The following is an 11,092-nucleotide window of genomic DNA, read 5'->3' on the forward strand; positions in this document are numbered from 1 at the left end:
GTGGCATTTTGCATTGAGAGAAGCCCTTGCAACATATAGACAGTTGTAAACTCCGTTCAGCAACTCTGACGTGTCTTGCAGGCCAAGAGGCAGGGGAATGGGAAGAGAGAGGGAAAGAATGTGGATAGCGAAACACCTCAGCAGAGTTCCAACACAATACTGAATTCCAGAGTTAGCAAAAACCTGGATATGTAAGGAAAGGGTGAAGTCAGGGTCATGCTTAGAATGGTCTCAAGTCAAATGTACTAAATGAGACAGTAACACCTTCACAGGTCACGTGGGCTTCCAGGTTTTGCAATCCATCTTTCAGTAAGTGCTGGCTGAAGGTGTGGTCAGTCGTTTTCCAATGTAGATGCTGAAATGAGAAGTATAAGGCACATGGTATTTCACAGAACGACTCCCTGTTTCCCAAACAGCACTCACGTGCTCAGCTACTCTAACTTGTATCTCCCATAAGGCTGATGAGATCCTTCCAAGCACTTTGCTCGTTGTTTGGGGAATCATTTGGAGTGAGATTTTCAGAGGAGCCCAGCAGGACCGATGCCACCGACCATCAGACAAAGTGTGTCCATCCCAAGCTCATGTGAAAACCCCACTCCCAACCTTTCTGCAGAGTACCTGGCACAGGGGCCCCTGAACAGCTGAGTAACACTCCCAGATTAGTACAGTGAAAGTACTGCCTGTGAAGGGAGCTGGCTTTAAACACTGAGCACTGCAGAGCTACACAAACCCTGGCCTCTAACAAATACATCTGGCCGAGATTTAGTTCCCCACAGGAACACACAATTTTGCTACAGTACAAATACATCACAAACATTCCTTGTAAACTATCAAATACATTAGGAGGATAGAATACATGAGAATGAAGAGAGACACTTGAGCTACACCCCCAGAAACAATCATGAAGCTAAATAAAAACATATCTTGAGTACATGTCTGTCCCCATCACAGAACAAAAGATGGGCAAACATAACACAAGGATTTGAGCAAGCTCAGAGATTACACTGGATTACACAGGCAAAGAAAACAGGCTGACCAGGGCTGAAGCTGATCTTGCAGGACACAACCCAGCGTTTCATGTGCCTTTGTTTAAGTACTGAAACTTTGATTTTCAGTAAGATCAGACAGCTGCATCATGAGACACTGAAAGTTACAGGGTGTGTGCCATACGCCCTGGACTTGAGCATCACGATTTGTACCATGTGGTTTTGCAATGGTTAGTAAAAGGTACAGCAGCTTTTCACCTACTCTATTTGTACTTGTATTATTCTTGCTATAACCTGCAGCATTTAAGTAGAAGGCATGCAGAATCAAATGGCATATTGTAATTGCAGAAGTTATTTGCCAATTCAGAATAATGAATACATTTTCAGTACAGGAAACTGGATCTATTCTAGCAATAAAACATATTCATGGTTGCAAAGTTTTAGTCTCTGCAAAGTTTTCCTGTGTTTCAAGAAGTGCAAGAAGCCTACCTCAAGCAAGGTGAAACAATGCCTTAGTTAATTTAGGTAATGCCCTTTGCAGCAGGCACCTGACATACAAGTAAAGTAGGAAGGCAAAGCCAGATGCAAAAGTTGAAGTCAGAATTAGATCAATACTTACCCTAGTCCCAAAGCCAAAACATGAGATATGAACAGAGATGGAATGAAAACCTTAAGAAATTCTGCAGAGAAAATGCCACCTTTTTTCATTGCTCCACTTTTTCTCATACTTAAAGAGACTGAACGCTTAGGATGTCTGAAATGGAATTCCCTGAAAGAAGAGGGGAGGGAGGGAAAATTCAACACGGTGTTTTTGGGTTGTTGGGTTGTTTGGTGGTTTGGTTTTTTATACACAAATGCACAGTAGAAACATTTTTTATTTATTTAGAGGTAGAGATCAAAGCAAGAGATCCCTTACACAAGGTAAGGAGTCAGAGAGAATAATAGGAGGTATTGTGGAGAGACCACTTACACAGACAGTACAGAGACAAAGGGAGCGGTTGCTGAAGAGAGAGGTAGGTCCGAGAGAGGGAAATTCAGGATGTGATTTGTTAGCAAGAGCCTCATTTTTTGTTCCAAACAGAGATACAGAAGTCTGCCAGATTTAGACAGCATCCTCTATTATAATAAAAATGCTTTGCATTCAAGGATCTCAAGGTTTCCCCTTCCGTGGATGAACATTACAGATTTTACATAGAAAGAAAAAAAGGTACAGAGGATTTAGGAGACTTGCTGAACACTGTCCCATTCAATATGCCAAAACTAAATCCTAGGAATCCCAGCTCCAAGTACCCAGCTCTCCCAGTAAGTACAATTTTGTCCAGAAACCTTGTAATCAGCTTGCTGTGGATTTGTAGTACTTTCAATAGAAATGCAATTCTGTTGCTATTAAGATTTTCATGCTTTGTTGTTTTGACTTTTTATAGCCTCCCCAAAGGAAAAAATCCACCTTTTTCTAGGATGAACTTATGTGGAGAGCCAGAATAATTCCATGCAGTTATAAACTATGAGTCTCTTCTCCTTCATATAAAAGGATACTCATTTAAAGAAAGAAAGAGAGAAAGAAAGAGTTTAACTCACTTGGGAGGAATGTTTTCAGGCCTACTTGACCAGTCTGACACCCAGTCAGCACTTTTCTTCAAAACTTCCAACTCCTTCTCTCCTTCTACTGCTTCTTCTTCAGACTGAAAAGACACATGGGACCAGCCCTGTAACACTCAATTAGCTTCTCCTTATGGTCTTATATTGAGAGCAACAACAGTGGTAAATTGATAAGCACCAAATGGTGGCACCTGATAAACAAGAGGTGTTCCTGGAGCACCACAAGAGATTTGATATGCTGACAGCAGGGCCTGCAGAAGCCAGCATGCCACATGTTTTATTACTCTATCCAGGACTCAGACATCACTGCAAGTTGTTTGGTTAGGGTTTATTTAAACTAACAAGGGATCCTTTTAATCCCAAATGCTATAAACCAGCATTATGCAAGAAGTACAATGTTTACAACTGGACAACACACCAAGCTGATGGCATTCTATGTAAAGTGTCCAGAATACAGACAAAGCCCAGTGAGACAGACACAGAGGTTTCAGAAGAAGTATCCTGACTTCTTTAAAGGTGTTATTAGTCATTTAATTTTTTTATTACTAGCAGCTTCTCCTGGGTGCATCCCAGGGGAGGCAGGGAAAGGCAAGTGCTCACTACAATTACCTTGATCCAGACATTCAACAGGACATCAGTAGATGAAATGTCACCATGTAGGAAAAAATACATTAGACAGACCAGAGACCACCACTGACTCGGGCACACGCTTCTCCTTAGCGCTAAGCCAGGTTTCTGAGAGACCCTGAGGGAACTGAGGTAAAACCACTGACACTGTCACCAGGAAGCAATCGAAGAGGAGGGTCACGGAAGGCAGGTGGCCAGCCTAACCCACAGCCTCATGCAGGGCAGAGCTGTGGCAGCCCTGCTGCTAGCCAGGTCTTTGACAAAATTAAATGCAAGGTTTCACTCTTCCAGGAATGCTTTTATTTATACTGCTGGAGACAGCAAATTCTATTGAGTATTCAAACTAAGAGCTCAGCATTCGTCTCCTCTCTGCTTCTACTATGGAGATTACTCACTATCATGTGAGCTGACTTCTCTGTAAGGCAGTAAACTGAACACCCTGAAATCTTGGGCAGAAGCACCACCTTTGATAACACAGAGCAGGTCTGACACACACAGTGCAAGCAGAGTGTTAAACAGGGACTGCTACTCAGCAGGGCATGTCTCAGTTTTAGAGGAAGCCTCCTTTTTCCTCTCACTCTAAAGTTATTACACTCTACAAGTCAAATTTTAATTAATGCACAATGTCAGCCTGGAAGGTTGCTAACCCTGCCTTGCTTTTAAAAAAGAATTCATTAAAACAACCTCTTAAAAGAAAAGATAATTTAGTTCACCTGGCATCGCTTGAATTTACCCATTTACAGGGAGGTACTATATAAAGTCCTAATAAAGACTGAGTAAAAACCTGGACCTACAAAGTACATGACAAGTAAACAGCCTCTTACCCAACTGGGACACCTCCAACTCTTGAATAACTGAAGTTTTATATAATTTATCTGCCTCTACTGCTAACAGCGACGTCGAGAGTCTCACAACAGAGAGGAAAAAAGTGCCAGAAAGCAGCAGTTTAATGCATTTTGGACACATAAAATATGCAACACTTGAGACTTTTTGACATGACAGAGAGCTTGCTCCACCCCTCAAATACTCCTGGTACTGATCTATATAAACAAATGATCTATATACAATATATTTTAAAGATTAATGAAGAAAATACCTGAGAACTACTGTCTTTACTTGTGTGCATTTCCACATCGAAGGTTATCTGTCCATCCTCTTGAGGCGAAGGGCTGAGGAAAAATGGATTTCATTGAGTCAGACTCTGCCACCCAAAGAATCACCAGTGCAAACAGCATCTCAGGAGAACCATTTCCACCTGCACACTATCCAGACAGGCTACAGACTATGCCACCCTTCAGATCACAAATATCAGTAGAAGAAAACCTTCCAAACCTCCTCAGCTTTTCATTGTTTCCCCATCTACAATCCTATCTTTCTCAACAGGGTTCACCACCTCTCCACTGCAGCAAAGGCAGCCTTGCCCAAAGCTTAACTGCTACACAAAGGATTTAGATCTCCTCCTGCTTTTAGGTAACACCATCAGTATTGTGAATTGCACCTCGTTTTTACATCGCTGCAAGTGGGAACATCACACATCACCACCTTTAATTGCTGGCAGGAACACGTGTTCCCCTTGTTAGTCTTACTTTGAATATTAAAAAATTGGTTATCTACTCAAGAAATGAATCCACTATCACAGGAAATACTGGTGAATTTAAACCAGGAACAACACAACACACTGAATGATGCACTGATGCAGGCCAGTCTCATTAAAGTGCTATGGGCATCTTTTTAATCTGACTTAAGCTTTCATAAAAAAGGTGTATTTTAAAAAGATTAAAAAGGAACCTGAAACACCACATTTACAAGCAACTTAGTGTTTAGAACTTTTCAAAAAGAATGCTAAATACCAAAGTAACACTCCCCCCCAGTCCTTCTTGTGTGTTACTTCAGCAATCAGAAGGGGAAAAGGATGAACCAAAAGTTAGTAAATGGAGTGGAAAATTAAGCTTAAAAAAAAAAAAAAAAGGGAATCTGCCTTCATTCACTTAAAACATGGGAAGTGACTGAAAAAATCCTGTGCTAGCAAAAGAAAAAGAAACCATCGTCTAGCAAACATCCCTGGTTGGACTGGGAAGTACTAACCTACTGAGAGCTGGTTTCTTAGCAACACAGATGTAACAAGATTTATTTTCTATAATCGTAACCATTCTATTTGAAACCCTTGTTTGGATCATCTTCACACAGTCTACTACATTAGTAATAACCACCCAGTAAAATTAGAAGGGTTTTTTATACCATGTGCATTTCATGACAACGTGAAATCTCACTGTGATGTCGGCGTGGGGTTCCCACTCCTGGGCTCCTCAGCTCTGTGTAGCAACCATGTATTTTTCAAGTCCTACTCGACAGCCAGTAATGGTGAGGCAGTGAGTACTCCAAACCCACGACAAACTGGAGCCTGAGGAAAAGCTTTACCCCTCCTTTAACACCTCCAGGATAAAAACCGTGCCAAACTCCTGCAGGACAGCAAGCATTCCTTTACCTGTCACAGTGGGAGCTACCTCTTGAACTGCTCTGTCCTGATTCATGCTGGGCATCCAGAAGAATCTTCTCCATGTCTCCGTTGTGGATGGAGGAGGACGAAGGGACATGCTCCAGGCCTCCGTTTTTCCCGTTGCCATTATCGTTGCCGTTGCCGTTGCCATTCATCTGTAACTCCACCCAGGAACCTGTTGAGCAGCCACAAGTCACTTCATCAAAAGCACTGGAAGGAAAACTCATTCTACCTTTATCGTTTACACACAGAAACAACCCACAGGAATATGGTGAATTCAGATAAGGTCGCTGCTGCTGGGAGAGCTCATAAACACGCTCTGCAGCCCAGAGTGACACGTTTCTTCCTCTCCCATTAACAAGAACACACACAAAAAGTTACATTCTTTGCTACCTAGCTTAGAGGGCTGGTAAAACAAAGCTTTCCCTCTCTCAGCTAGTGATATTTACTAGGCCACATCTCTCCCCGCAGTTTAAAGCTCCAGTTATCTACCTATCACTCAGCTACGCCCCTCACCCCACTTCCCTGTTCTACTTCTACGTCCCTTTCTGAAGCACAATTTTCACCCCCATGGCCCCGTTTCCCCACCTCAGTTCTATATCCTCCTCCTTCCCCCACTGCCAAAGGCCCCAACCCAAACCCGGGTGTCACAGGCTGGAGGCAGACTGCCCTTGCCAGGCCTCACACCCCTCCCACTCAGGGCCAGCTGCACCCCCCCAGCCTCAGCAAAGGGGTCACACTGCAACTCCAACCCTCGGGAGCTGCAGCTGCATTGAAACATCTCATTTCTGCTAAGCCAAACTACAGCCTGAGTAGTGTGGAAGACCCCGAGTTCCCACACGTGGCAACAGTTGGTAACTCCAGCACCATTACTCCAGCCTCTTCCTTTTCCCTGCTTTCCCCTCCTTCGCCAGGGAAGGATGCACAGTCGAGATTTACTGTCCCAACACCCTTTTCTTGGTGGTTACAGCTATGGGACAGTCACTCATGCACATGTTTCCCTCCATAGGCTTTTAAAAATATTCTTAACTCATAAACACACAATTTAACGTCCTGACAGGCAGAGACACAGATTCTTCGCGCTATCCCTTCCGAAATCTTAAACAAACTCCCTCTCCAACTGCAACCTGGCTTCTCACCAACAGGAGTAACAGGAATCACCTGGGGGTGCAGACACCGACTCCCCATCACCAGACAGGTAACGCTTTCACACACGTACACACTGTGTCACCACAGCACCCATGGAATCCAGGCTACACCACCTGCACACGGGCACTCTCAGGTTTGGTTCATGTTTTATTTTGTGAAGTTTTGACATCTTTGCTAATGAGGCAGAAATACTCTAGAAAAAGACCCCTAAAACAAGCCAAACCACACAAACACGCCAGCTGAAAGGGCTTTGCAAACACCCTCTGCACAGGTTCTAAATCTCAGCAGTGATTTCCTGACTCCCAAAACACACCTTTGGGTGCTGCATGTGTTTCTAGGGCAGGGCTTTGGCCCCAGGAGCTTTATTGGCAAGGCAGGGAGGGATGTATGCCCAACAAGTTCACCTATTTTCAACTTGATTTTGTGAAGCTGGAGCAGCGTTTATCCTTCCTACCAATTATTAATGAGGCCATTATACTGATGACCACGGCACCATCATGCTCATTAAGAGTCCTGGCGGTTTATGGTCTGGTTTCCCCGAGCTGCATCCACAAACAAGGAATTCAGGGTGTGCACAGAGCTCCTGAGCACCATCACAGACGTGCACAGCCCCGTGCTGCACGCTGGCGTTTGGGAGAGCCAGGTGTTCCTTGGGCAAAGGTAGACCAGGCAGTAGAGGGGACAGAGAGCCCATTATTCCGGATCTACAAGGACTGCTGGTGTCAGGGTTTCACAATGAGAAGGCCACGCTGTAGGAACCACACCAGGAGGGCAGATCTGCCTTGCAGCAACACCTTCACAGCAAGAGGCTGCACCTGCAGAACAGCACATGGCAACCGCGGGCAGGAGACAGGCTGGAGAGCTGCACCACCCCAAACCCCATGCTGGGGTAGGGAGCATCTGCTGGGAGAGTTATATGGCTCAGGATACACAGAGGCACTTGTTATAAAATCATCAACGTGCAGCACACAACACGCAAAGAGAGGGCAAAGGTGCACAGGGAGGTTTCCCTCCCACACAAGCACGGGCAGAGAAAACCCCAGCAGGAGATGACCATGGCTGGGTGCTCTCTGCAGCTACTGATACCTCCCCAGATCAGTCCAGATTACGTGCAAATCAAGATCTTCATGAGGATGGACCAAACTTGCTGTTTATCTAAACTGTGTTGTGGCTGCCGCAGGAAGAGCACAAATTACACTGTGAGTAAGGAGTCCCAGCAGGTCGAGCAGTAGTTTACATGGCAAGCAGCACGTTCTCCATCTGACCTCACTTTTAATGAGTCAAAAATACATCCAAGGAAGCACAATCTGACATCAAGCTAAAACATGCTGCATACTCCCACTGGCAGTCACAACCGGTTTGGGAGGGGGAGCCAGAGAGCCCTACTCAAAGGCTCCGATTAGAGGGAGGTAAACCTCCTGCCTTTGAAAAGATGCCCAGGAATATATTTAGGAATAAACTGCCCGAGTAATAGAGAGTGCTTCTTGCCCAGGGCTTCTTCAAAAACAGCTCAGGAAGTCACACGAGTCGCCCATAGAGAACTCCCAATTTCACTGTGTCTCCAACCTGCCGGTGGAGAGGCAGAATCCCCAGTGATGCAACTCAGGAACAGGGCAGACTCCTCCTCCTCCACAACTCAGCCCTAACACAGGCCTGGGAAGAAGGAAGAACCCAAACCCCACAGCTCTTTATACCACTGGTATTTTTCTTCAAAATCGTTTGAATTTTGGCCATGTTTTAGGGCTACTCATTTCACTGTGAACTGATATGCTGAACTCAGTGGTGAGTTTCCCCATAACTTGTGGGCTATTTCAACAGCAGCTAAACATGAGGGGGGAGAGGGGTCTCTCTTTATTTGTTGACTCTGGTTTCACCTGGGCAGGTGGGGGGATATCAAGAACAATATATAAATGATATACATTTTCATATGTATAAAAATACTCCAACTTGTAGCTCAGAAGCAGCCTGAGCCATGGTGAACTGCAACAAACTAAGAAATATCACTTTTACAGTGAAGAAAATAGAAACAGGGAGAGAAAGCAAGCTGTTCAGATCCCCATAACAGTAATTAATAAGCAGATTTGCCATGACAGAGCTAGATGAGCTCATGCCTGAGGTGGGATTTCTTCTTTTTTGTCAGTATGTAACCATGCTTTATAATAATTATAATGTAGGAAGCATCTAGAATTCACAGAACAAGGCAGGTTTTGTCCATTTGTTTCCTGTGAACCCCACAAGGCACAGGGTCAGTCACTGGTTTTATTCCCAAGTCTCCTGACCTCCCGTTCAAGCGCTGAGGGGCCTCTGAACGAGATGCCCTAAACACACACAAGCCACACACAGAACAAGGTGAAGGTGCCTACACTCGACAGCCTGGAGAGGTTCACCGGAGAGCTGAGAGGATGGCAGAGTGTGTACCTACAGCAGCAAAGCCCCGTGGGGCAGCCCAGCCTCCGAGGGCAGGGCTGAGCCTGCACAGAGGGATGGGTCGTGTTTGTTTGGCTCACCAAGCAGCAGGTACCAAACATCTCCCCTCACGCCTTGGGCTCCTCACCTTCAGCAATCACCCCGATTGTGCTGAGCTGCCTCGGACACAGGGCCTGGGTGGGCAGACCTGGCATGGGCAGACCCAGAACGGGCAGACCCAGCGTGGACAGACCTGGCACAGGCTCACAAAGCCTCTCCAGGTCCCGTCTTAGAGCAGATTAACGCGTCCCACTGAGCGAGTAAACACAGCCCCCGAGAGCAAGCAGGGAACACCGAGGGGCAGCAGCTGAAAGGTGGCAGTTCCCGGGCGTGTTGCGACTCCAAAGCGGCACAACAGTTGCCCGGGGCTGCTGTGTGCTGGCGACAGCACCTGTTTGCCGCTGTCCCCCGGTGCCGCCCCTCGCTGCCCGGCACAGCGGCGGCGTTACGAAACGCGCAGAGTTGTTTCCTCCTGAACGCGATTCCCCCCGAGTTGCGGGGGATCCGCCACCCAGCGCGCTGCCTGCTCGGCTCAACTTCGCTGCGAGCCGCGCCGGGAGCGGTTAATGATTAATGCGATTTATTCGCCTCCCCGCCCGCGGGGCCCTGGGCGGCCACGGGCAGGCGACAGAGCCCGGAGCTGTTTCAAGGAGGGGAAAGGGCCCGCCGGGCCGGGGGAGCCCACACGAGCCGCCGGAGCGCCCGGCGAGCCTTATCCCGGGGACAAAGGGATGCGGCAGCGCAGCCGATGCCGGATGCAGAGAAAAACAGCTCACGTCAGTGGCCCTGACTCAGCCGCCGAATGAACTCGTTCCCACAGCCACGCTCCTCCCCCTGCCCCGCTCTATCCCCATCTTGGCCGCCGGCACCGGCCACCGCACGAACTCGGCGCGACCACGGAGCAGCCCCGCTCCGCCCGGCCCGCGCCCACCGCCCGCTCCCCCGGCGGCGCTGCCGCCGCCGCGCCCGGCTCCCCTCAGCCCAGCGAGGGGCGGCCTGGAACAGGCGCCCCCCAGCCCCGAGGCCCGCCGCGCCCCGGGCGCCCGCCCCGGCTCTGGCAGCGAGGCCCCTCCGCGCACCCCCCGCCCCGCCCGGCAGTCCCGGCCCCGCCGCTCCCGCCGCACCGCGGGCCCCCGGCCGCCGCCGCGCCAGTTCCGCCCGCGCCGCCGCCGTCACCGCCGATTGGCCCCCGGCGGCTCGCGCGGCCCCGTCCTCCGCCAATCGCCGCCCGGAGCGGAGGGGCCGGGGGTCGCGGCGGCCCCCGGGGCAGGCGGCCCACCCGCCCCCCGCCCGGCCCGGCCCAGCCCCGCCGCGCTCACTGTTCAGGCCCGGCTCGGCGCGCGTCCCCTCGGCCGGCGGGTTGTTGTTATCGCTGAGTTGCTGCTGCTGCGGCTCCTGAGGGCCGGACATGGCGGCGCGGGAGCGGCGGCGACCGAGGAACCGCTGGGGCCGGGGGAGGACGACGACAACCCCGGACTCCGCTCCGGGGGCCCGGCCGCCCCGCCTCCCGGCGCTGCGCAGGCGCGACGCGCGCCGCTCCCGCCCTCCGCCGCCGCGCACGCGCCGCCCGCCCAGGGGCGCGTGCCGCGCCGCATGGCGCTCGCCGGCCGCGCGAGAGCGCGTGCGCGGGGGGAGGGGGGGGGCGCGGCCAGGGGGGAGCGCGAGAGCACGGCGGGCCCGGGCTGGGGCCGGGTCAGACCCAGCGCGGGCCGGGCAGGGCTCGTGTCCCTGGTGGGGCCGCACTGGGGCTGTTCAGCCTTGAGAGAAG

General features: G+C 49.6%; 1 protein-coding gene across 1 annotated transcript; it reads right to left on the reverse strand.

Moving 5' to 3' along the window:
- Positions 1–216: 216 nt before the first annotated feature.
- BNIP3L (BCL2 interacting protein 3 like) lies at positions 217–10,817 on the reverse strand. The gene is made up of 6 exons (XM_084273801.1): positions 10,644–10,817; positions 5,698–5,884; positions 4,309–4,381; positions 2,565–2,668; positions 1,606–1,755; positions 217–355 (listed from the first exon to the last, which is right to left on the reverse strand). Exons 1-6 carry the CDS (start codon positions 10,732–10,734, stop codon positions 307–309), a joined length of 654 nt encoding a protein of 217 aa, XP_084129927.1. The 5' UTR covers positions 10,735–10,817; the 3' UTR covers positions 217–306.
- Between the last annotated feature and the right edge of the window lie 275 nt (positions 10,818–11,092).

This window comes from Gallinula chloropus (genome assembly GCF_964237585.1).
Source record: "Gallinula chloropus genome assembly, chromosome: 21".
NCBI lineage: Eukaryota > Metazoa > Chordata > Aves > Gruiformes > Rallidae > Gallinula > Gallinula chloropus.

What these genes read in the sequence shown, in the direction of transcription:
- BNIP3L (XM_084273801.1), bottom strand. Translation starts at nt 10,734, where the DNA reads ATGTCCGGCCCTCAGGAGCCGCAGCAGCAGCAACTCAGCGATAACAAC. An exon ending in CGCCGAGCCGGGCCTGAACA is followed by an intron (nt 5,885 to 10,643) that starts GTGAGCGCGGCG and finishes GCTGCTCAACAG; the next exon opens with GTTCCTGGGTGGAGTTACAG. An exon ending in GGTAGCTCCCACTGTGACAG is followed by an intron (nt 4,382 to 5,697) that starts GTAAAGGAATGC and finishes ATTTTTCCTCAG; the next exon opens with CCCTTCGCCTCAAGAGGATG.